Here is a 26,314-nt window from a genome sequence, read left to right as displayed (position 1 = left end):
GAGCCTGACCCCAGACAGCGCTGGGTGCGGTGAGGGCCTCCCAGCTTTCTCGAACCTCTCTCCTCCCCGAATCCGCCAGTTCGCCCACACATCTGGGTCCCGCTGGCCCCTCTTGCTGGCCAAGACTTTTGGGAACAGTGCGGGACATACAGGGTGGTGGGCGTTTATCGACCCGTGCTGTTAATTTTGGCCTATCTCCCACGTAGTCTCCCGGAGTACTGAGGAAAGGGCAGCGGACATCCCGGAATGCTGGCTGGAGAGCGGGCCAACCCGGCGGGAGTAAGGAAGGAATTGCCCAGTCCTGGCTGGGGTGGTAAATGGGAAGCAGGCCCGGAAAGTCAGGCATCCCCCTTCCTTGTCTCCTAACAGATCTACATCTTGAAGCTCTTGTGAACCCTGAAGATGTGGGTTAAGGGCATTTTATTTTGTATTTGCTGGGATCTGGGTGAAGGACTTCTCCAGGACGCCCCACTACCCTTTCTTCCTTTCCTGGCGCTCCTGCGTCAGGTGAACGTCCTTATCCTCTTGTAGGTCATTCCTTAAGGGTGTGGAGTGGACTCATTTCCCCGCCGGGAGTTCTCTGAAACTCTGGAGCAGCGATTTGCTCTTCCCATTCCTGCCTTTTCTCGTGGTGCCGGGGGAAAAACTAAAACAAAAACAACACGGAGAAAAATATGTAGAGAGATGAGATTCCTTCAGATTCCGACACAGAAATTCAAACAGAAGCCCTCGACACCACAAACCTCTTTTCTCCGCATTACAGAAGTACTGTCAGGCACGGGCCAACTTTTAAAGGTCAGGCTGCCTGTCCCCGCCGGCAGATTCGGCCCTCGCGGGCAGATTCAGAAGCGGATTGGCGCTTCGGATCCCGTCCCAGCTTTGGACCAGAGCTATGCAACACCCAGAGGGAATTTGGAGAAACCCGGGTGGCCGCGGCTGGCGCGCTGACTCCGGTCTCCTCCGTTCTTCTGCCTGGATCAGAGGAGACAGAGAGGGTGGAGGGGAACCCTCCTTGGGAAGCCGCAGTCTCAGGGCGTTCAGGGAGCGGAATTAACGGTTTAACCGGGACAAGGAGCAGGCACGTAGGGCAGGTGAGAGGCGAAGGTATGCACTGAGTGGTCCCGCGTCAGTGCCCAAGGAAGACGGAAAGTCGAAACAGACGAGGAGGTAGGACCTACTTCGAGTGGTTTCATCGTCTGGTCCATTCTCGAGGAAAACCAAAGCCAGGCGGGGCCGGGCGGGAGCGGCGCCCTCGGGTCTGGGAGCGCGACCTGCGTGACCTCGCTGCCACCAGGGCAGAGCTCCTCCGCCCCGCGGGCAGGCGCCGGCTTGGGTGGCCCGGGGGAATGGCGATCATTGCTTCCACAAGCTTTTGCTGCGCGCTTGAGGGCGGCGCACGGTCCGGAGCGCCCCCGCCGCGTGCCCTGGGTTTTTGAGGGCTCTCAAAGGCAAGGCAGGTGCGCTCAGGGCGGCCCTTCCCGTGGAGCGGGCTTCACGCGCACCGCGACCCGCCGCCCCGAGTGGAGGTCGAAGATGCGAAGGGGGCAAAAGAGGCTCAGTTACCGCGCGGCGCATCCGGTATTCCTGCGCCTCGGCCCTTTTCCTCCTTCTCCTTGCCCTTTCCTATTCCTAGTTTATTATCCCGAGCGGACTGGGGCTGGGCCAAGCCTGGGACCCGTTTCCTGCCTCTTTGGAGCCGGTAAAGCCGTTTTCCGCGGGGAAAGGAGCTGCAGGTGGGAGCGCAGACGGCGCGCTTTGAGAGAGGAGGCTGGGCTGTAAGCCCTCTTCCTCCCCATGTCCTTTTCATGCCAAGAATTTGGGAAGACAAACCCAAACCCCAGCGTGGGCGGCACAAACCTTTCCGTGACTTTTTAACCCTTAGAAAGCAGCTCTCCTATTTTGGGAGCAGCTCCTCCGGGACAGAGCCTGGAGGAAGCCCGCGGGTCCCCGCGCTTCGCGCTCCCTGCCGGTGTTGGAGCCTCGGTTTCTTGCCCTGCTCCCCGCGCTGAGCGGACCTTGAAGAGCCCTCCAGACATGGCAGGCGCAAGAGAGACGAGGTCTCTACCTGGGCAGCCGCTAAGGTAAGTTAAATTCGACCCAGGGAGGGAGTTGGTGACATTGTGAGCCCGGGAAGGCGAAATGGAGCTGTCTGCAGGTTGCACCCACCTTCTAAGAGAGCAAGCCGCGGCTGACCTGGGACTCAGCGCAGGCTTCACTCCTTGGGGCTCCGAGGTTGGCTTCAACAAGGAGGGGACTTTTTTTTTTTTAATAGGCTGGGGAATGTCTTTTAATGGATTCTGAAGGGTGGAACTAATCAGGGAGATGAGGAATTACTAGCAAAACCCAAAACCCGAACGGGAAGAAACCGGGAACGGCAGGAAGTTAAAGAAAAGAATACCAAAGCTAGGTGTACCTCTCTCTTGACACGCCTCAAAACAAAGCCGGGTTAAGGCGAGAACTGTAGGCTGAACGCTCTAGGGGTTACAGCGAGGTGAGTTCTCAAGATGTCCTGGAGGCCGCCTACTCGACCTAATACCAGGGTTAATGTTTAAAAATCAGGTCCTTCTAGAGGTGAGATGAGGGTCGAGGCAGACGGAAACCAGCAAAGCAATGTCTTTCCATTGAACTGACAAAACACAGCCTGCAGGGGCGTGTTGTATTTTGAACAGTGACCCGCTGACCCCGCTGACCAGGTGTAGACAGCCTCGAGTCCTGACCATTTCCATTGTAATACCTTTTGCCTCGGATTTTAGTGCCCTTTCACTCTGTGCTACAGGCAATTAGTGACTACTTAGCACTGCATTAGCAGACAGAACCCAGAGAGACCCGGGTGCTGGGAAGGCAGCAGTGGAGGAAGGGGAGGGAGTTGCACCTGCAGTCGCCCAGGGGTGGGAAATTAGTTAACCGGGACTAACCTTTCTTTCTATCGCATTGTTAAGAAATCTCCTTTGAGCCTCTTGTTTTAGTCAGTAATGGTGGATATTTTGTGGTTTTCTCTGGCTGGGAAACTAGTCGCCTCCAAAATGAAGAGTTGTGGAGCAGGGAGGGTTGGTGGAGTTGGATGGAGGGACCTTGTGCCATTTCTTTCAATTAGGGAAATTTATCAGGATTTGAGCTGAGAAGCTTTGGAATGCAGAGACTTGGAACCAGTTTAGCTGCTAAAGGGGTAATCTTGCCCACTTTGGGAAACCCAACGTTGAGGGTAGATGGAGGCAGCTGTGGCAGATGCATCACTGTATAGATTGCTGCTGTTGGAGATGGCTGTGGAGGGGAGCCTTACTTTTGTAATGATTTTCTGTCTTTCCTCCCTTCCTGGAATGTGTGTTAATGAAGCCCATAACACAGAAGTAAGCAAACAGGGCCTCCTGTTTTAATTCCACTGTGGCTTGAATGTCTGTCTTCCTTCTCTCTTTTCTGCCTTTCTCTTTTCCTTCCTCTGTCTCTTCCTTACTTTCTTTGTGAGATCTTTGCAGGGAGGAGCATGGGTTTGTGCAGGAATTCTGAGCACCAGGGTCTTGTGGGGTTGAACGCCCTGATCTGATCAGGGGGATCAGATCCATCTCACTATTTCCAGGAGACTTGGGAGAGAAGAGCAGTTTCTGGATTCAGGACAGAAGCGGAGCTGGGAGCTGGGCTGTTGTTGTTTGTGGTAGGAAAAAATCAGCTATAAATAAATACCACTGTGAGGTTTTTTTTCCTTTTTTTTTTTTTCACCTTTTCTAGTCCTCAATTTTATAGGAGCCCTGCTCCAAATGGAGCACAAATCAACCATTTTGAGGCTCTGCAGTTGCGGGTAGGTGGACAGGTTGGGTTTAATTGGTAAAATTGAAATTGATTCTCCCTTGGAAAATGTTCTTTGGGTGAACTGTGTTAGGGGTGAACTGTGTTAGTGGTGGACTGGCAAATCATCCTGGGAGGGAGGCAACTCCTAAGTCCTATTGTTATTTTGGTGGATTTCTCTTCTCAGAGCCCCCCATTCCCCTCCCTCTCTCAGTCTGGGTCTAGTCACAGATGTTTTACGCTGGTATCTCCCCCTCCAAATGCCTTTAAAGTATAATTTGTTTTAATTATAATGTTAGAGGGTTACGGGATTGGTTCTGGGAATAGCTTAATAGAGACAAAACTTGCAGCCAAATTAATTGAAAGTTTCTTCTTATGAGGGAGAGGGTGCCAAACATATGGAATATTGCCACAGAATGAGACATCAGAAAAATACATTGTGGAGATTTAGCAATGATTACATGTGAAAAATGGAGTGGAAACAGAGATATCTCTATGGCATTTCCGTAGACGGTTACGGATTTGTTTAATGTGATTTTCTGTTTTATTTGCAATCACTGAGAATGTTCGATATTCTACTGAAAATAAATAATTTCGTATCAACATATAATCTACAAGACAATCCTATACCTGCAAGTACATGTTTATATTCCTTATTTTATTCACTATAGGGCCCCTATTAAAATGTTATTCCAAATTCAACCTTAAAATGGTAACATTGAAATTGTCTCCAGGACACTTTTGAATTTGATCTTTGAAGCCATTACTCTCTTTGAGCTAAGCAGGAAAAGAACAAAGGAGATTTTCAAAGGGACCTCAAACCACCAAATGAAACAAATAAGACCTATGATGGGAAGGATTCTGGAGAAGTGGAGGGAAAGACAATGTTAGGCATGATCATTGCTGATATGAAAAGGATTTTCTGACTTTGCCAGTTGTCAGTCATTTGTCAAGAGAAACTAGAAAAAAAGTAGAAATTAGATAAGACGTGTAGATGGATGTATTTTTCAAGTATGTAAGTGAATAGAATTATAACAGAGAATGTAATTTACCTTAAATGTGATGCCAGTTTTTTTTTTTTACTTTTCCCAATATTTTTGTGGCTGGCCCAGATCACTACTACGTTTAATGCTGTCATCACCATCACAAAGTACCACAATGTTCAATCCACCTTTTATCCTTAACCTTGAAAGAATTAATATTGGAGTGTTGTGCTTCAGCTGTGTTATTTATGAGAATATTCTTACTAGTTTATGAAGACCCCTTAAGAGGAAGTGTATTTTTAAAATTTTGGAAAATTATGTTATGATCTCTTCACAATGCATTGGTTTAGAATAAGGGAACATATAAATAAGGAAGCTATAAGCTCTTCAATACAAATGAATTGCCTTTAGTAGGAAAATAGCAAATAGAGAGCCAGGAAGGGAAAAAACCAGATACATCTAGTTATGATGTGTCATATAAAACTGCATCCTGGGTCTCAGCCTCCGTTTCTTCAGTCCACAATTATCAGGTGATTTTAAAGGGGGAGTTGTGACCAGAAAAGAGAATTATATTGTCAATGGTGATGGTGGCGACTATGAACTGAAAAGTTTTATTTTAGAGTATGTATTGAATAACAGAACTTTTAATTGATTTAATTTTAATTTAGCTGTACCTCTGTTACAGTCCTTAGACTTGGCTGTTCCAGAACTTAGGTATGAGTTTAGGCCAGCCTGCTGTCGTATTTAATATGTCCTGTGGTCTTCTATCGACACGCTTTAGACTTAGTCATCCCCAGCCTGAATCAATAAGGTCCCACTGAGAGTACTTCCCTGCTCTGCCTTTTCAAAACCACCTTCTTTCTCACTTACTCAGAAAACCTTAGGTAACAGAGCAGCGCTGTCTGCCATTGTTTTGTCCTCCTTATATATGGGGAAGGAATGGAGAATTCCAAGAAAACTATTCGCATAATATTTCAGTTGTATGCATGTTTCCTTAAAGCCCCATTTGGCTCCTTCTTCCAGTTTGTAGTTAGTAAAGAAACTGAACAAATAAATAGAATTACATATTTTTTAGAAAAATACATCAGCCAAATGTTATTTAAGACAGGGCTCAAAAAACTACTTACTCCTGGAGTGAAATCACCAGCAAAAGGGTTTGGGGTGAAGCTCACCAGATAGCAGTGTGGCTCTGGTGAGCACTGTTGGAAGCCTTGGTCTCCAGTCAGCCCCAGAATCAGAATCTTTATCTGAGATACAGAAGGTTCTAGCTCTAGTTTGGCCCCCAACTGTGTGCCCTTAGGGAAGTCCTTTTAAATGTAGAGGTTCAGTTTTCATAGGCTCTCCAGGAGAGTAAACGAACTTGCAGATTTGCAAGTACTCAACAAAATTCAAAGTGCTGGCAATCTTAAAGACCACGATCACCATTCCCATCTTGCAGATGGAGCCTCCCTAAGCTGGCTGGAGTGCTCCTGGGTGTCCAAAGAGGACGGCCAAGCTGACTGGGAGTATTGTGGGGTCCATAAACAGGGAACCTGGAAGCATTTCCCACGGACTGGCTCCCTATCCTGAAAGAAGCAAGGAAAATCTTTTCCTGGGCATTAGGCTGTCAAGTCAAATTGTGAAACAAAAATAGGAATCTCTACTCCTCCAAAAGGCAGTGAAAAAGCAGTACCTTGCAGGACTCCACAGTGGCCCATCAGAGTTCAAATTTTACAAAATATTAATCTACTCTGAGACCGTGGTTAAATGAGCATTATTCCTACCAATACAAAGTAACTGTCTTTAAGATATTAAAGTGTTCACCAGCATTGTGAGTCCAATGGAAGGATCTGAAATTCTAAGTCATTTTCCCAGAAAGATACACATTCTAGAAGTCATTGTCAAGTGTGTTGGTTCTAGTTTTAGTGTCTTTAGTGGGAAAAAAAATGTTTTTCCTCACCTTGTTGATCTTCTGTGACCAAAGAGATAGAAAACACAATTTTTCAAAGAATTAAAATCGATCAAATAAACAAACACGAACAGTCTCTGAAATGTTTCATGGTGGCCCTTGGTTCCTTGAGAGCAGTTTCTTGGAAATGAAGAAACGTGAGTGGGGAATAAACATGCACAGTACTTCTTATATATCACCAGAGCGGGGTGGGCAGTGTGGTCTACCACAGACCACATCAGACCTTTTGATCCCTTCCACTTCCCAGCTTTCTGAACCTTTACTGATGGAGGAATTTGGGTATTTAAAAAGGAATCCACTGTTTGATGGACCACTCTGAAAAACAAACCCCCTGTGCCCCCACTATGGTACTTCAGGTGATTTGAGGTCTGGGCATCATGCTGTGGATTTTATAAGCTTCCTTCATGAAGAACCAGGTTATGACTACAGGCAAAGGATTTTTAGCTATTTCTTATCAAATAAGAAATAGTCACTTTGCCATTGGGCATTTTGGTGTCTCCAAGATAAGTACTAGAAGCCTCAAATGTTAATTTGAACTCAATCCACTCTTACCTGAATACATTACAGCAAAAGTGAAGTGAGGTCGGGTAGCTGGTGGCCCCAGTCCCCCCACCTCCCACCATTCACCAAGGTCTGGCGAATTTGCCCTCATTGTGTGGAGGGAAGACTGAGATTTCTTTATTTCAAGAAGACTGAACCTTGTAATGTTGCATTATCTGCTGTGCGTACTCTGGGGTTATGCTGTTTAGAGAGGGTTGTACTTTTCCAGATGCTTTAGAACTAGAGGGATGGAGGAGAGTTTTGAGTGTTTTGACGGTGGGGGTGGGGAAATTATATTGGAAAATAATGAAGCATGAAGTAATTTTGATATACTTTAAATATATGAATCCACCTTGTGGGTGACTGGCCCTGAGAGAATGGAGACCATTGAGCTTGGACAAAGGTATTATGGGGCCATGTGTTTTATACGCATTTACTGATGTGATCACACAGCAACCCTGAGAGACTGGAGTGTTATTATCTCCTGTTTACAGATAAGAAAACTGAGGCTCAAAGAGGTTAAATAGTTTGACCAAGATCACATACATGGTAGAATCAGGATCTCAAACTCTGATCTGGGATTTGTTGTAAACGATCCGGCAGACCTAAAAATCTGGAGACCTAAACTCTAAACAGAGCTGAAAACTTTCAAATTCCCCCAAGAGTTTTCCAAAAAGGTATTTGAGCAAAATGTTTCTACTCCCCCTTAGTCTTCTTTTTCACTCACTGTCCACTTTCCCCACCGCCCCAGGGTGGGAGAGTGATGGCTTCCTTTCCACTGACACAGCATGGCTTCAGAAGAATTGTTTTTTCTTTCCAGAATTGCAATGCCTCAGCCATTTTGTGAGAATATGCTTGTGCATGTGTGAGTGTGTGTTAGTATCTGTGGTATATGTGTACATGAGTGTGTGCAAATGTGTGTGTCTAAGTGAAGGTGGTATGTGTGGGTGCCTTTGTCTATGTATGAGTATGTATATCGCAGGGTAGCTTTGTGATTGTGTTTCTCTTGTGTGTCTGAATGTATATGTGAGTGTGTCTGTTACGTGTATCTTTGTGTTTACGGTATGTGTGAATATGTGTGTACACCTGACTGTGTGAGATGTGTCTGTGCGAGTGTGTGGGAGGGTGTCTGCATGGATAGCTGCGTGCAGCACTTCTCCCTGCGGGCGTAGGTCTGTGCCTTGCTCTGTGTCCGTCTAAGACTCTGGGGGACGGCCTTGCCGATGGGAGTGTGTTGTACTGTGTGGTCCAGCAACCTTGGTTGTTCCAGAGGTGTAGCTGTCTTTTCATGCCTGAGTTTACCCTTTGCAGAGCCCCCGCAGAGAGCATCACCACAGGACACTTTCCTGCAGATAAAATAAAAATTTCCATCTTAAATGAAATGACTGCTCAGATCAGAAACTGAGTTTATAGATCAAATTCTGTCTCAGTGACTGTTTAAATTCCAGTTTTTAAAGTAAAATTTCGTGATAGTAAATACCGCATGAATAACCTGGGTTTACTAGGGATTTGGAAATCCTCTCACTGCTTGGAAATTTTGGTTACAACTTTATTTCTTGTAGGAGACCTACATAACCTCTGTCCTGTCCAGATTCTCCAGGTTATTTTTAAAAATCATAATTTATTATAGATTAAAAACAAGATTTGTGTTGTTGCTCTTTGGAAATTATCTAGATAGCTTACATTTCACACGAATCCAAATAATTGCATGGCGTGCTGTCACCTGAAGTGGAGTCCAAGTTCACAGGCCTCCACCCCCTCACAGGCAGGGGTGAATCTGAGCTTGACGATGTCATCAGCAACCTGGCACCTTGCAGCTGGGCGCAGGGGGTCAGCGGGACAGGAGCTCCCGCTCCCAGCCCTCCCTGGGCACTAGGTGTCTGTCCCATACGACACGTGCATATCTGTCCAAAGGATCGAAATCTATGCCTCAGACAAATGCCCAGTTGTGAGGGAGCACCAGAGGCCAGGGGCTCATCTACTCTGTAACTGTACACAGAGCAGCTTTGAGACTATCTCTCCACCTCCATCTCTCCTCCATAAAATGACAGGGTCGAGCCAGCCAGGTGAGGTGATGTCTCAGACCCTCAGCTCTCAGGTTGAGTGAGGCCCTGTCACACACACAGTCTCGATTCAAATCCTGGTTCTCCCGCTGTGAGACCTTGGACACTTTACTTGACCTCTCCTGGGCTCAGTTTCCTCATCTGTAAAACGGAGGTAAAGTACCTCCCTCACCCGGTTGTGTGAATTACTGAGGAAACAGACATTCAGGACCCGGTATAGCTCATCACAGGCTCTGGACGCCTGGTTTTACTATAATTATTGGTATATTGTGGATCTCTTAAACCATTTCTACATCATCTTTGTTTTAAAAAACTCTCTCTCAAAATCTATAGTGGAATGCAGTGGGAAAGGTTTTGCTTTCTTTCAATGAAAAATGCACCCTTAGTAATGTCCCTTGCATTTTCGCCAAACCCGAGGACCCCAGGTGGGTCCCAAAGTCCCACAACCCTCTCTCTCTCACTTTCTCACCCCTAGTTTGGGCAGCAGAGCCTAAGCCCGCATGAAGCATCCCCTGCAAGCTAGAGGCTGAAACGGCTCGTCTGTCTGCTTTTAGTGTTGTTGCTAAACGTGATGTTGTCTGGGCTTCCAAGCCTCTACAACTCCCCTGCCCGCCCTTCCCGCATACATTAGACTTAATGTATTCTCCCTTGAATACTCATCATATTAAGGCTCCTGGTAGATACCTTGCTAGAAATAAATTTTATGGGCATGCTTCCTCGCCCTCATCCCCGTGCATTTGTGGCCGGGAGGAGAAATATAGCCGTCTCTTTCCTCGGAGGCCAAACAACAATTAGGTGGGAATTGGTGGTCCTCTGGCTCGGGGGCTGGGTCGGTGCAGAGAGGGAGCGGGAGCCGGCTCCGCAGCCCCGGAGGCGGAGGGCCTGTCCCCACCGGGCCCTCCAAGGGTTAATTTGCTTCTGCTGGCCCAGTTCCTGGCTCCCCTAGCCCCTATCGAGCCAAGCCACCCGCCCCACCCCCGTGGCCCACAGCGCAGGCAGTCCTGCACCCGCGCGTCCCCACACCTCTTCCCCGACCGCAGGGCTGCCTTCCCCGCCCTTGCAAAATGATGCCCGCGCAGTCTTCCTCCGCGCCTCCTTCTTCAAGCCCCCGGCTCAGCAGCTGCCACTGCCCCAAACACTGCCTGCAGGAGATCAGCTCTCCCTTTCCCTCGATGGCTCTGCTTAGCTGAGTTGTCCCCGCCCCTAGTCCAGGCTGGGCTGGTCACACCACCGGAGCTCGAGGCTACCCACCCCTCCCTCCTCACTGTCCCACCTCTTCTCTTCCAAACCTCTCAGCTGGTAAGGCCCCTGCTCTCAGAGCCCTCCCTGGCCGCTCCAGGGCTGCCAGTCCCTGACCTTCCCCCTGAGAGGCAGGCATGTGGCTGAAGGAGCACCTGTATGGAGGCGTCAGGTGCGCCCCCAAGCCACGGCATAGCTGCTGTGTGATGCGCATGCTGTGAACCTCCGCGTGAGGGTTTTGACATCTATGTGGGGGTTCTTGGGAGTTCAGTGAGATCAGGCCCAAGGAAGTGGGCCCCTAACTTTCCTTTCCCTCAGCCGCCATCAGCACCACTGCTCTCACTTGGTGACTGCAGTTATCTTGCCACCTAGTAGCAAACCTTTAATGAGCACCTCCTGTGTACCAAGCCCTGTCCTGCATGTATTGGTTCGTTTATCTTCGCAGCAGTCCTACCAGGTGCTGTCAGCATCATCCCCCTGCTTTGACATGAGAGAAGACTGAGGCAGAGGGGAGCCAAGTAATTTGTTCAAGGTTAGAAAGCAGAGCCAGGATTCAGAATTAGGCAGCCTGGCTTCAGAACCCACCACCTTACCCTGCGCCCTACCTAGCCCCTCTTATGCGATGGAAGTTCCTTTAGCTGTTATGTGCTTAGCATTTTGCTGGGACCCCCTGGTAAGTACTTAATGGTTGAACAGCTTCTTTGCCAAGGAGGAAAACTTTTGCGATTGAAAAAAAATTCCATATGAACTGGGACAGGTAGCAAGTGTCCAGGCCTACATGCGTCTGGTAGTTTCCATGGGGCATTTTGGTCTGAGAGTCAGGTCAAAGGGCAGGACATCTAGTGAGTCTGACTTTCAGGCAGATGGTGGCTGCCGAGGCCATGAAGGCCTTGCTGGGGTTTGATTGGGTCCAAGACTGACGTGTGTGTACAAGGCTAATGATGACTCTTAGTGAACGTCCCAATAGCCTGTCTATAAGTTTGAGATACAAATGACTTAATACTTGAGAAAGCTTTCTCTCTACATAGGTTTAGATGTGTTTAAATTTTTCCCCTATTGCCTTGAGGCTAACTCCCTTATGTTAACACTTTAAAATTAGATCATCACCAACAAGCAATGTGAATCAAGAAACACGCGTGACTCATGAGAGATTTGGCCCTACTCCTTTTGTTGACGTTTAGGAGCATGAGACTGCTTTGAGGCAGGCTTTTTAGGGAGGAGTTGATCCCCTATTTATTCAGGGGTAAGTGTCTGTGGAGTTACTCTTGTCTGCCAGGCACTCTGCTAGGCAGTGAGGATACAAAGCTGAGAAGGAGACATGATTCCTGCTCCCTGAGGATCCCACCTTCTAACGGGAAGGACAGGGTATCAGCAGGCGATGTTTATAATAGAGGTGAGGGACCACAGGGCAACCAGCCTCCTGATGTCCTGTATCAGGAGGCTACCGCAGGAGGCCAACGCTGGCACTTTAATGTTTTCATTCTTAATATTTCTCCTTCCCTTTTTTGAGGAAAAGGACAAGGGAAAATGACTGGAGATGCTAGCACTATTTGTTCGCTCAACTGTGGAAGCCTGACCATTTTATGCATTTTGAAACTAAATACTATCAACCCCCTAAGCAATCCCTTGGCAGAGATGGGATGGTAGAGGAACATACCTTGGAGAGGAAATCACCCAGCACAGCAACAGGCGGGGCGGTGGTTAGGGTTCAGCTGCAGACAACAGAATCCACTATTAAAGTACCAGGTATGGATTAGATGACTTTGAACTCAGTGGAGCAAGCTCTGGGCCAAGCTTCTGGGAAAAACTACCAACCTCCAGAATTTCAGTGCCTCTGCCCTGACTGATCGGGACATTAAAACCACAGAACCTCGGAGACTCTGCCATACTCCACTCCAGCACAAAAGGAGCCTGCCCCTCTGCTGTGCCTCCATTAACTCAGTTCTGAATTCAAGTCTCTCCTAAGTGCATCTGATTGGCAGACTCTAAATCACAGTTGGAACCCACGCTGCAAGGGAACCCACGCTGCAAGGGAGTCTGGAAGAGCAGTTTCTAGATTTCCTGTCTGCAGTCCAGGAAGGCATATTAGTTGGGAATGTTGATTGAGTCATGGTATCTTTTGCAGTTCATTAAAATGCTGAGATTCTTTCTCCAGGAACATCTTCAGTCATGGACCTACCCGTCACACATCATTTGCTTTTCAGGCCAGATGGCCTCTCAGTCCATGCCTAGGCAGGGCTCACTTTAGAGGCTGATGTTTTTAGCACAAATACCACCCAGTAGTGAAAATGTCATGGAAATAGAGGTGAATGTTGTTGGGTCTTCCTGGCCATCGGCTGTGGAATTGCAGCTGGCGTAAGTGTGAGCCTCGTGGAACTCTTAGAAACAGGCAACCCCTCTGAGCCAAAGCCACCCAAAGTCAGGCCAGTAAAGTGTGGATTGGGTTTCAGTCCCAGTCTACTCCTTTGAGCAGGTACCTTTGTGCAGTGTACAACCTACACAACTGTATGTGGCAGCCTTGGGAGTTTGGGTTATGTCCTTTCCCAAAACAGGCAGGATGGGAAGGCAGCTACACAGCGCCTGGTCCAGTTAGCAGTGCTGTGCAGAAGGCTCATGCTGCCTCTCTCACTTCTCTCTACAGAGATCCCCCAGTGTGCTGGCTGCAACCAGCATATTCTGGACAAGTTCATCCTGAAGGTCCTGGACAGACACTGGCACAGCTCCTGCCTCAAGTGTGCAGATTGCCAGATGCAGCTGGCTGACAGGTGCTTCTCCAGGGCTGGGAGCGTCTACTGCAAGGAGGACTTTTTCAAGTAAGTCAGAACTGGGGCGCGCACCTCACTCTTCTTCCCCCGGCCTGACTGCCTCTCCCCGTGCGGTGAGGGGGAAGCTTGCAGCAAGGCAGGTGGAAAGGGCGAGGTCCATCCTGGGTGGGGCAGGAGAATCCTGGTGCTGAGAGGCTGTTCCTTATTGAGGTCCCCCATCTGATCACTGACCCCGTCACTCCTTGAGGCCCAGAGTCTCGGCCTCACATGCGCTCTGCAAGGGGCAGGCAGGAGGAGGAGCCAGACTTCTCCAGGGTCTGCAGGATCCCTGCAAATCCCCAAAAGAGTTGCTCTCTCTGTCTTGGTGAGTTGGTGCCTCAGGGCACTTGGCTGTATCATTCCTGCGACTTTCAGAGTAGTGCTTTGAGATTGGTGTCCCAGATCTAAACGTATCTCCATGGCTGCTTCAAGGGCCTCAGAAAAGTTGCTTCTGGTAGGGGTTGAGCCAGGCTCAGACAGTGTCATCAACTTCAATGGAAATATGATGAAGAGATGGTTTTGTGTGATGGTTTAGAGCCCTGACTCTGCCTGGATTTGAACCCACTTATTGGCTGTGTGCTCTTGGTTGAGTTATTTAACTTCACTGTGCCTCAGTTTGCTTATCTGTAAAATGGGGCTGATAACAATAGGGTTGTTAATTAGTTTTGAATGAGTCAGCATGTGCAAAGTCCTTGGGACAGTGCCTGATACCTGAGTGTTAGCTGTCCTTGATTTTTCATTCTGGGATTGGATCCATCAGAAAAAACTCCTGTTGAGCTTCAGATCAAAGTGAGAGGATCTCTTAGAATTTATTTTCCCTGGCATTTAGTCTGGAACTTCTCTCCCAGAATGTATTATCTGAGGCACTTAGGCTGGTGCCTCAGCTGATGTGGACCAGCTGGTAACAGCAAGGCCAAGAACAGGAGCGGGGAGTATCCGTCGGTGACACTGAGCCCAGTGTGGGAGGCCCACTGGGTGTGCGGATTATGATGGGCCCGTCAGGCTCGCCAAGGCCCGGAAACGCTGGGCACGAGTGAGCAAGCTCCGGAGGGATGCGCGCAGCCTTCAGAGGATGAGTATTCTGGAGACAGGCAGGAGAGATTGGGAGAAATGCCAGTCCTGGATACAGAACATGATTTCTCCCACATCCTCCCCAAGGTCTTACTGCGGGGAGTAAGTAATTTGGATTTCTGAGGATTCTCAAGTTTTGTTAGTCCTGTGTGAGTTGAAAAGCATTTTGAAGAGGCTCTCGGTCACCGCTGGGGCTACCTCTGTGGCTTGTCTCCAGAAGGCAGCACTCATTCTTATCACAAAGTGGGATCATGTTGGTCAAATGTGCACTGTTCTTTCCCTGTGAGTGTGTGTGCGTGTGTGGATGTGTGCACACTTGTGTCTGTGCTGGAGCCCCTGAGAGCGGGGCATGGTTAGCTCAGGCACACCCAGCAGACGCTTGATGGTTCCAGGTGAGGGGTGGGCCGCTTGCCCTTCCCGGTCTTTTCTGCAGACTGCTCCCCTTTCTCCCCATCTTCCTTTTGCTTTTCCCACCTCTGACCCTTGCCTCATTTCCCTTATTCTGGCATTTACACAGTTCCGTCTCCTCCACTCACATCCTTTCTCAGCAGCAAGAGTTTGCCTCTACCTTCCTCTCTCACGGATGCCCTGACCAAGCACCATGGCAGCCCTACGGGCCCCTGGATGGGGCGAATTTCAGTGTGTGTGTGTGTGTGTGTGTGTGTGTGTGTGTAGGGCAGGAAGAAGTAGGTGGGTGGCCTGGCCTTGGGGGTTGGGTGAGCTGTCCCTGCTTCCAGGGTCAGTGCCCCATCTCCTGTCTGTCCCTGTACCTTTGGAAAGCCTGGCTGAGCTCCAGGGACGAGCAAGAGGCCATGTCGCCTTCTTGCCCATCTGTGGACAGGGTAGGTGCTGAGATGTCCCCGGGTCAGAACTCTGGCTGGGGTGCAGGCGAAGCCAGTCAGGATCACAGAGCTAGGGCTCTGTCACCAGAGAAGCTCCTCTGAGCCCCAGCAGTGCCCTAGGGAGCTGTCTGATGTTCGGACCTTGACTGGCTGGCTCCAGGCTTGGGAAAGGGAGGTGGCAGCAGCTGGAATGTAGGTTTGGGTTTGGGAGAAGTAGTGCTAAGGAAAGACGGTCTCTCTAGACCCAGGAGGGGGCAAGGGGAGATGAGCACAGGCCTGGGAGCCATAGGCCTGACACCAGAAATAGCAATGACAGTTACTCCCCCAGGCCGTGGCCCTGGCCCCCGGCTCATCAGTAAGGCCCCTACTGATTTCCCCACCCCCTGCTGCCCACGTGCCTCCCCACCAGACCAGTGTCCTACCTCACAGCTCAGGTCCTGACCCCAGCCACCCACTCCCAGCTCCTTTGGCAGGGCCCCTTCTGCCTACAGAATATTCCAGACGTCTTGTTCCGCCAGAGCCTTCTGCTCTGCACCCAGTCCCTTACCCAGTCCTAGCTGACTGCTTTCCTTGGGTACCCGACACCCCTGCAGGGTACCCCCTTTCCCAGGCACGCTCTACATTTTCCCATCTCCACACCCTGCCCCAGGCTATTTCATTGTCCAGGGGTGATGTCCACCCTCTCAAGGGCTCCCCATCCTTCCATGGCAGTGTGTCTACCTCGTCAGTGGAGGGAGCCCCTCAGAGACCCGGCCACCTTGCCCCTTCTCTGTCCTGGTGACGCGGCACCAGCTGCCTTGTTTTGCTCACTCCTCACACACCTTTTTGAGCTTCCTTGCTGGCTTGAGGAAAGACTTATTACTCATTCTTTTTTCTGTCCCCTGTTCGCTCACCTGGCTCCAAGCCTTGCCCATAGGCCATCACTGGGTTTGATGCAACAAAGAATAGTTTACATAGTGAATTTGCAACTCGCTTCAGTGACCAGTGTCTTCTGTACCTGACTTAGCGTCCTGTGAGTCATGGAGGCACAGGCCGTTAGCCACGGTCACTCCCCTATCCCACTGGACCGCTCTGCTTCATAAAGTGGCCCACTCTCAGGGCTCCATCATCTTGAAAAGCAGGGAGCTGATCGCAGATTCAGTGCCGAATCCAGATCATTAACTCTGTGGGGTGGGGCTTGCAGAGAGAGATTTAAAGCTGAAGGGATTTCCCCCACTGTCAGTGGAGGGGCAACCACACACGAAGATCGGCCAGCTCTGAAGCCCCAGGGAGGACCCTTGGATTTATAGTCAGGCCTCACCCAGCTTTTTGGGACCGTAGCTGTTTGGAACAGGAAGGCACAGCGGCAGGTACAGTTTGGTACAGTCCTCGGTGAGGACAGGGAGGGAGAATTGTCTTGGGTCAGAGTGGCATCACCTCCCATCCACAGGGGTCTTGAGACCTGCTGCCCACTTGGGGATCAGGCTGTGATTTGACCACAGAACCGGCTCCTCATTTCAGCTCATTAAAGGCGCTTGCTTTCAGATGGCACATTGCAGAGGGGCCCTGGGAACAGAACATGAGGCGGGGTGGGGGGCAGTCTCAGGAACCCTAGGTCCCTCCCTCGTCTCACACTAGGTGGCAGAGTCACCTCTGGCAACTTCTAGAGGGCCGGCAGGTGCACGCAGTTGAATTTGCCTGTCAGACCTCAGGGTGCTCTCAGCTGTGGCCCTTGGAGGATGCCTGGTCAGAGGCAGCTTCTCTACGCTCCTTGAAGAAAAAGCGGAAAAGAATAGGCACTATCCTTTTATGATATTTGCCCCAAAGCCCTGCTCAGAGGCGGAGGGCAGGATTCATTGACCTCACCGATCAACACTGTGGTCCTAAGTTCCAGGATCGATATTTTAAATCTCTTTGCCTATAACAAGGGTCAGGGCCACTGCTTTGCACAACTCCAGGGGCATCTTTGATTTTGTGTGAAGTTTTGTGAATCAAGACTCTCCTGTGAGGCGTGTCTAGCTAGAGGTGTGTAAGACCCCAGAAGTTGGGGGAGGACCAAGAGGAAAGCTGGAGGTTGGCTTCCACCAGCCTTCAGCCTGTGAGACGTGGTAGTACTGGTGACTGGCAGCAGAGGGCGACGTTGGCGTGTGCACAGACCAAGAAAGAAGTATGGTTGGAAGGTTGTACTCTGTGGTTGTTGCATTTTCGTGGTGGGGGACGGGGGTGTCTGTTGAACTCTGTCTTGCTCAGTAACACTGGCTGATTTTTGCTGTTGTTTGTTGTTTTTTGTTGTTTTTTGCCTCTTGGGTCCTTGGCTCCCCTTCTCCAACGGAAATAAAGTTCTGAGGCCTGAGAAGAGAGGCACTGAGTTGACTAACACAGAGTGTTTCCCAAGGCTATGTTAATTTGAATCAAGCAGGTCCTTTCTGAATTGTGCATCCAGCATGTGGAGGGTCCCCAGGTCCTTGGGGAGAGCAGGGGTCTGGGATCTGGGCTTCTGGGTCTCCTCATCACTGACTGGGTCCTGGGACAAGGCTGGTAGCTCCCTTACTCTGAAGTATGTTGAAAACTGGTTTTCTGCTCCAAGAACTGGTTCAAGTGCTGCGGTTCCTTAAGCAAGTTCCTTAACATCTCTGAGCTCCAGTGTCTTCTGCAGGAAAAATGGGAATGCTAATGAAAGCTGTTTTAGAAGACCTGGTACGCAGGAGCACTTCACAAAAGGGAGATGTTTTACAAGCAGAGCGGCCTGGTGAACCCAAAGGGAGCTCGGCTGAATTCCTGTCCTGTCTTTTACCAGCTGTTGGTCAGCAAAAAAGTGGCTAGGCCTCCCCGAGCCTCATTCCTTTATCTGTTAAGAGATGCCATTCTAACCCACAGAGTTGCTGTGAAATGGGAAGAAAATAGTGGTAAACTGTGTTCCGCACAGCTGCGTGCTTCATGCTGGAGGCTGTATTTCTGGGCTTCTGACCCTGGGTGTGTTCACTTGACCTGTGGCCCTGGAGGACTGGCCATCAGAGTCCTCCCTCAGGGCTGGGCCTGCCGGCTTCTCCAGCCCCCTCCTCCCCTTAGCTTTGAGACCCTCCCATTGAGATGACTGGAGGTGGGGTAGCCTGGCTAGAGGAGAGGGCACAGAGCAGTGCCCGCGGGATAAACTGCAGGATAAAGACAAGCCAAGCTGATTTACATGAAGATTTGAGAAACACACCGGTGGTTATTATCATATGAAAACAAACAGCTATAGAATAAAACAGAGGGCAACAGTCACACAAATCTTAAAGGTAAAGCACAGCCTTCAAGAACATTCTAGACTTGTGGGGACTTTCAAGCTGTGCCCTGGCCACCAGGTGCTCACAACTACCTGCCAGAGGGGGCTGTGGGAAAGGGTCGGAGATGTTCTGGGGGTGACTGCCATGCCAGGGGGTTCCTGTCTAAAACGTCATGCTTCTCTGGTGGTGTGTCCCTGCCCCCAGGCCCTCCTGCCTGGGCCCTAGTACTGCTCCTCTGTGGGAGCTGTGTCCCCTCCCCCAGCCAGTCAGTCTCAGCATGGCTGTCAGCCAAGGGCAGGTGAGCGGTGTCCTTGGGAGCCCGGGAGCTGCTGATTTATCCCTGCAGTTCAGAACAGCCTGTTTCAGCTCCGGCTCGCTCTGTGTTTGGCCCGGCCGCAGGCTGGTTTCGCTGGCTCCAGCCAGGGCTTCATTAGTGACCTTGGCCCAATCAGTCCAGAGACCAGGTCCTCCATCCCTCAGCCGGGCAGATGCCCACGGGACACCAGGTAACGCGGGGAAAGGCCCGCTCAACCTCTCTCCGAGGTGGACGTTGGAGAGGGAGCAGGTGTTGGGTTTAAATCCAGGCTCGGTGTGAATTTGGGACACGAGACCTCTCCGAGCCTCACTGTCCCATCTGGAAGAAGGGGCAGTAATAATGGGAATGTCCACTTTTCTGAGTCACTGTGAGGCCTGAGCAAGACGAAGGAAGGAATTGCTTAGTTCCTATGATTATTGCTAGCTGTTCTTATTAAGGCCATGACGGTGCATCTGTGTAGGGAGCGGGAAAAAGAGAGATGGAGGGTCCTGGGGGCAGAGGCTGCAGAAGGCCTCGGGCCAGACAGGGGTCCTGGGGAGGGAAGTGGGGCTTGTGTCCAGTGGCAATGGCAGGTCAGGTGATGGAACAGCTGTCCCCCTCTCGTCGGTGGGTGGTGTATGGAGCTGTTGTGAGTTTTCACCACAGGATGCCATCCCTCCCTGCGTGGTCCAGAGCTCTGTGGCAGTGACCGAGCCCTCAGCCTTCACTTCCTAGAGCTGGGTTCCCAGCTCTGGCCAGAGGGTCCAGCCTGTGATAGTGTGGCTGCCTCTAGCTAGCCTGGGTCCTGTTGCCCCAGGGAGAGGCCGCTTCAGTTCTGGGATGGTTGTGGGTGAAATCTGGGGCCAGGTTCTTGCTGAGCCATTTGTTATTTCTGACAACGATACACCTGCTGGGCTACACACACACACACACCCAAACACACACACACACACACACACACACACACACACACACACACACGCTCTAGCAAATTGTGCTTCAGGAGCTCACAAGGGGAGGGTCTCTTTGATGTGTGACTTTCCATAATTTCTGAATAGTTTATAGTCTAATTCCCTCGCTAAGCAAATTAAACCTTTTAAGGTAATGATCAGATGGCCCAGATAGTAGCTGTGCGTATGGACATTTGTAAGATTCAAACACACTGGTGGGACCAGGCCCACAGTCATTTGCAAAGGCCTGTAATCAAGGCAGAAGCAATTACTTAGCTGAGCAGTACCCCCTGGGACCTGAGGCCGTATATCAGGCGGTGATGAGTCCGCGGATTATCTGTCTGCCGGGCCCAGAGCACTCCCGTTCAGCTGTGCCCGCCCACCCTCCACCCTCCCGGAGCCCAGCCTTGGGGTGAAGGCTCCTGACATCTGTGGGACCTGCATCTGGAAACCTTTCTGCCTTGGGGGCATCTGTCTGGAACCAAATAGTTGCAGATCAGACGGCATCTGGGCTGTGGAAACATGGTCTCCAAGCAAAGAGGGATCAGGGTGATGGAGTGGGAGATGGGGGCGGCTTCTTTGAAAACATACCAGCCAGTGGCAGCAGGCTCTCTCCTTCCCCTCCCAACCCCTGCCATTCAGGTACCAAGTCACGAGGTCCCGCCACCAAAATCCCCTCTTTCCATTCTCTCTGCCTCTTTCCTCTCTCAGGCCTCTCTCAAGCTTTTCCAGTCAGCAGCCCCTCCCCTCTCATCCCCTCTGGGCCAGGCTATGACTTCCTGCCACAAGCCCCTCTTTGGCCACGTTGCCCTCACAGCTTCTGAAATTTTTGAGCCCAGAGCTCAGGGGCCCGTGGCCTGGCTCCACCACGTTGCCTGCTGAGTCTCTGGCTGAGGTCAGACAAGGGTCCAGTGAGGGCCAGTCTCTGGCTTGTTGCTCCGGTTCCTGGGATCTGCCAGTGCCCCTCGAAGCCCCACTTGAGGAAAAGCCACGGACCAGCTTTGGGCCTAGTGGCAGTCTTGGGTGTGGTGGGTCAGTGCGGCGGGCTGGCCTGGGCTGTGGTGGCAGCGGGGTGGGACACCACTGCCTGTCACAGGCTTGCCGCACCACCGCTGAGAATGCGTCCGTAGGTCTTGAAGGGCTCAAGAATCAACAGGCAACCTGCAGATGCCGCAGGAGGGCTGAGCGCCTCCATTACACAGCATTTCTCGAAAAATGGTCCCTGCCAGAGTGGCCTGGGGTCATCCATGCAGGGCTTGTGAAAAGTGTGGATTCTGGGCCTAGAATCAGGAGTCAGGGATGGCTTTTCTGCTTTGAAGCAAACATCCCAGGTGGCGCTTCTGCACAGGGTAATTTGGTAATAGCTGAGCTTACAACTTGGCAGAGAAGAATTAGCCCGGAGTAAGGAGGGCAGATTAGGTGGCTGGAGGAAAGGAGTGGGAAGGAGAGAGACTGTGTTGGGCCAGGTGGTGATCGCTCTCAGCCTGTCCCCATCTCTGGAAAGGGAATAATAATACGACGGGTAGGGCCGTTGTGTGGTTTCAACAAGATAGCTCCCGTGAAATCCCCTGGTGCGTGCTACATGCCTGGGGCATGTTCACAAAAATTAAGAGAGGTGGGCTTGTAGAAGAGGGTCAGATCCTACATGTCCCATTGCTTCTTGGGCAGCAAATCTAGCCCCAGCAAGGAAAGCAGGGAAGTTTGGCTGGAGGAAGAGAGAGTTGGGCTGTAAACCTTTTTCTGCCAGTAACTGGGCTGTGTGATCTTGGGCAAGACCCTGATCCTCTCTGAGCCCCAGTTTCCTTCTGTTTAAATGAGGAGGTTGAACCAGGTCACTGGTTCTAAAGCTTTTCCAGCTGCATTCATCTCAAAGTAATATTGAATGCTCATTGAAAAGAACATTATATTTAAAAACTACAAATAAAAAGCAGAGCCAGTAGGGCAGTTCTGGTGGGCCTAGGAGGTATATGTATGAGTGTGTGGAAGGAGCTGCGTCCCCCTCCCCAGGCTCTAACATTCTCTGGTGTCAGGCCTTTCCCAAATATGGCCCCGCCTATGTCTGGAGAAGGCTGACCATTCTTGGGCAGAACTCTGGGTGTTGTGACATGGCTGTGGTAGTGATATATGTTGGAAATATTGGTACATACAGTAACAGTAAATATCAGCAACTTAGCTGTCAAGTGCGGTGATAGATAAAAGAAATACATGGAGGGAAGTGTCAACTGGGAAAAAAATATATGGCCGGCAGTAAATCACCACCAAGCAATTAAAGCATAAAATTAAGTTGTGTGGTAGGTATTTTGTCTCCTTGGGCTGGTGCCCTGGGTTGCGGCAGCTCCCACACACGGGAGGCTGGCGTGGGCCTGGGCTGGCCCCCACTGACTGCTCCCAGTGGTCCAGAGAAAGGAAGAGTGTTGGGTTCAAATCCCAGCTCCACTGCTTAGGGATGGCTGCGAGGACTCTGAAACATTTCTTACCCTCTCTGAACATGTTTTCTCGTCTACAAATGCGGGGACATGCGTTAATGTATAAAAGAGGAGTGGGTTATTCACTACATATCACCAAATTTTCACTGCGCACATATCCTGGGCCAGGCACTGCTCTAGGCATTTGATTCAGCAGTGAGCCGAGCGGATGCAGCCCCGCTGTCACAGAGGCTGCCTCTTAGAGAGGGAGGAAGAGGATGCAACAGATATACAAGAGAAGTGCGGCACCTCCATGGGAGCTGAGTGGGAAGGAAAAGGACGTGCTGGGGAGGACGTGGCCAAGGAATGCCCCCCCGAGGAGGTGACATTTGAGGGCAGACCTGTAGAAAATGCAGGCTTGAGCCACATAGGAATCTGGGAAAAGAGCTCCAAGCCCAGGAAGCAGCTCAGGGCCCGAGGAGCCGGCGCGGCTGGGGAGAGAGAGCGGGCAGCGCGGGAGGGTCGGGACTAGAAACGTAATGGGGCTGAATGGTGTGGGGTCTTGGAGGCCAGTTAGGGGGCTTCGGCTTTTACTCTGAGTGACAAGGGCCCGCTGAAAGGTTTCAAGCTGGGGAGGGAGACGGTCTGACTCAGGATTGCCATGGCCACTGTGTGGAGGATGGACTGTGGGGCAAGGGCTGGGGCCAGGGGACCGGTTAGGGGACAGCTGTGGGCGAGGGGAGATGGTGGCCCGAACTGGGGAGGCAGAGGTGGAGATGTGAGAAATGGTCCAGCTCTTGATATAATTTTGGGTGGAGCCAATGGGGTTTGCTGACGGATCTGATGAAGGTGTCCACGATTGTCGGCCTGAGCAACTGGAAGAATGAATTTGCCCTTCTTATACGGGGAAGATCGCCAGAAGAGCAGATTCGGGGGGACGATCAGGAGTTTGGTCTTGGGTGTCCAAAGCAAGATGTGAGGAGGCTGTGGGATATGCCCACCTGGAGTTCGTGGGGAGGCTTGGGGCGGAGATGGAAGCGAGATCCCCAGGGCTTTGAGGTGGACAGGGAAGAGGTGTGGGAGACGGAGAGGTGGCTGCCAGAGGGAAGGAGAAGAACTGATGGTGTAAATTCCACCAGAGGCCAGCAGGCTTGAGGCCCAGAAAGAGCCAGTGATTCAGCCTGAGTCTAAAGGCAGGAAAAGACTGATGTCCCAGCGCAAGGCAGTCAGGCAGGAGGCATTCGTTCTTGCTTTTGGGAGGGTCAGCCCTTTGGTTCTCTTCAGGCCTTTGCCTGATTGTGTGAGGCCCACCACACGGAGGAGGGCAACCTGCTTTCCTCTGTCTCCTGATTCAAATGTTAATCTAGCCCCAAACACTCACAGACACGCCCAGAAAAACATGTGACCAAATATCTGGGTACCCGTGGCCCAGTTAACATGTGAAATTAACCATCGGAGTCGATTCAGTGAAGGAGTGGGAGCAGGAGCATTAGAAACTCTGCACACAGACTCCTCTTTTGAGGGTTTTTTACCCCAAAAGGAGCAGAGAAATGGGTGGTAGATGGAAGGAGATGTGGGGTCAAAAAAGGTATTTTTTTTTAAGTGGCAGAAATAAGAGTATGCTGTATGCCACTGGGCAGGGGATGTGGTCAAGAGGGGACATTGATGTAGGAGGCAAGGGGGCAAGAAGGAGTGGACTCTGTGCCCAGGTGGGCGGTCGGCCTCCACCAGGTGCACAGTCAGTTTGGCTGTAGGAAGCCGAGGGATGTGGCCAAGTGGGTGGGGGGCGGGAATGATGGGAGTGCCTGGCAGGCCTGTGCTGACAGCTCCTCTTTTCTTCTGGAGGTAGGAAGCCGGTTCACCGGCTGAGACGGAGGATGGAGGGCTTGAGAGAGAGAGAAGGTGTCTGGGAGCGCGGAGGGGGCAGTGGTTGGACTCACTTGAGGTTAGGTCCAGACCCTGAGTGTAAAGGGAGCCCGGCCAGCGACGTGGTGTGTTCCCTCAGCCCTGCTCAGACGGCCAGTGCTGCGGGGAGGGGGCAGGGGGTTGAGGGTGTGGGTAAGAGAGGGATTCGTAAGATGGACCATGGAGCCTTTGCTGGGTTAGGAGGGAAGCGAGGCCACGAGGGGAGTGAGGGACAGTGAGAAGGAGTAACTAGTCCCGGCCAGGTGGCAGGCTCGGGGAGTCGGGGTGCTGCGGGTGTGCGCGGGAAGGGCAGGAGGGGCGGCCGGATGGTGCGATGGTTGGAAGTTATTCCTGGAGGCGCTGCAGTTCCTGGTACCAAGGTCTGGGGTGGACTGTGGGGGTGAGTGGCTGAGGAAGGGTGGGGCCAGTGACCTTCAGGAGAAGAGGTCAAAGAATTGAGAGGGCAGGGGCAGGAGGGGCTGCCGTGGGGATACTGATGTCACGGAGGATATGGCAGCAGGGACGGTGAGAGTGATGGTGAGGCAGGAGCGAAACTCACCCAGGGATGGGGGGGGGGTGGGGCCATGACTGCCGCAGGGAGGGGGGGGTGTGGCCCGAGGGTGGTGGTGAGGACCGGGTGAGGATGCGACCCACAGGCGCACACAGCAGGCACTTGGTAAACAGGAGTTGCTTTTATTAGCCGTGTGTCAGCAACCAGAGTATGCTACCTGGCCTAACTGTTGGACAGAAGTTAAATCGGGAATGTGCTGGAACCTCTGTGGTGCAGGATTTACATGCACCTGTTTCTAGAAGGTGTGGTGCCTGCCAGGCCTCCTGTTGCCCTTTCTGCAGGAGCCAGACACCCCGCCCTGGACAGCAGGCTGGCCAGGCCTGTCAAGAGCGACAGGGGTGGACAGATAAATGGGCGGAAGGAACAGAGGGTGAGACCAAGGACACAGGCCTGGCCCCCTTCCCGGGGTCAGGGGCCGCCCCTGATGTCAGCTGTGACGTCTGGTGCACTTCTCCCGCCAGCTGCCCAGGCTCGCAGGAAGGTGGCGCCAGGGTCAGCCAGTGGGCTGGGGTGACAGCCTGCGGGGGAAGGCTCCCCGGACAGCCCCTGCCTCGCAGGGCTGAGAGCCTCATGCTCAGGGGCTCAGAGCAGCTGGGGATGCTTGAGGGGGACGGGGTCCCTCTGCCCCAGTTCTAGTCCAGGGGAGGGGAGTCTTTGATGTTTGCTGCCTCTGATGCCCACGTGTGCCAGCTGTGCTGTCAGAAGCCCGGAGTTCAAATCCTGGTCTTTTCATTCATCGCCTGTGTGAGCGTCAGCTGGCACCTCACCAGTCTGAGCCCGGCTTCTCACCTGTCAGAAGGTATCATAACACCTACCTTTCAGGTTGAGCACTCAGGAGACATCTGTGGAACGAGTGTGATGATGAAAGCAGTGGGAAGTTTGTGTTTTCGTGAACTGCGAGCCGCATTTCAATGGGGGGGGGCGGGTTCAGATCTCTTCTTAGAAAAGCTTGCAGGAGCTGCAGTTGAGGGCAGATCCTTCCCCGACTGCTTCAGACACATGCTTTCAAGAGCAGTTGGGCGCACGTGTTCCCTCCTGCCCGCATTCCCTCCTGGGGGGTCTCTGTTGTCTGCCTGCTGCCTGTGGGGCAGGGTGGAGAGAATTGCCGGTGGTGTAGGTCTGGGGAGGAAGGTAACATGAGCCCCTGGCAAGTCCTTCCTTGCATTTTCTCTCGTTTGGATCCGCTCCAGCTGCTTTCCCTGGGGAAGCCAGCTGTCCCTGGAGGCCTGGCCAGGCAGGGCTAACCAGAGAGGCTGTCTTTCTGGTGAGTGAGGACAGGGCTCTGCACACTGTAGGTGCGCAGTGAGAGGATGCAGAGGAGCCACAAGGTGTCCCTGATCTGCAGCATCCTTCGGATTTGGTCAGGTTGGCTAGACTGTTGGTTCTGTGGAGCAGCCAAGTTCACAGTGTTACCTCGTTTGGGACCATGGAGTGTTAACTGTGGCCGTCTCATTATTGCCTGTCACAGAACGAGTCGTGTAGCCTCTCCAGGCCGTGGCTGTCTCACCTGTGGGCTGGTCTAAGATCTGGAAGCTCAGGGACATCTTCATGCCATCCGTACCCCCACAGGACAGCACCTTATTCTGGGTCCACTGATTCTGACTGGAAGTGGAGGTGGGGGTGCCCCTGTGGGCTGGGCCACACTGGGGGAGTCCTGTGGGACCAGCGGGTGT

General features: G+C 51.7%; 1 protein-coding gene across 3 annotated transcripts in view; it reads left to right on the top strand.

Annotated features, from left to right (window-relative positions):
- Positions 1-26,314, top strand: part of LHX4 (LIM homeobox 4) — a 42,435-nt gene that overhangs the window by 5,000 nt on the left and 11,121 nt on the right. For 2 of the 3 annotated variants that reach the window (XM_072946009.1, XM_006211793.3), the window contains exon 2: positions 13,195-13,366. In XM_072946009.1, the coding sequence (XP_072802110.1) occupies positions 13,302-13,366 (65 nt within the window). In that variant the 5' untranslated portion in view covers positions 13,195-13,301. Of the gene's footprint in view, positions 1-1,949; positions 2,082-13,194; positions 13,367-26,314 lie in introns of those variants that run through there. The other variant, XM_072946008.1, reaches the window with a different exon arrangement.

The sequence above is a fragment of the Vicugna pacos genome, chromosome 21, assembly GCF_048564905.1.
Source record: "Vicugna pacos chromosome 21, VicPac4, whole genome shotgun sequence".
Lineage (NCBI taxonomy): Eukaryota > Metazoa > Chordata > Mammalia > Artiodactyla > Camelidae > Vicugna > Vicugna pacos.
This window is presented reverse-complemented; position numbering and strand designations above follow the sequence as displayed.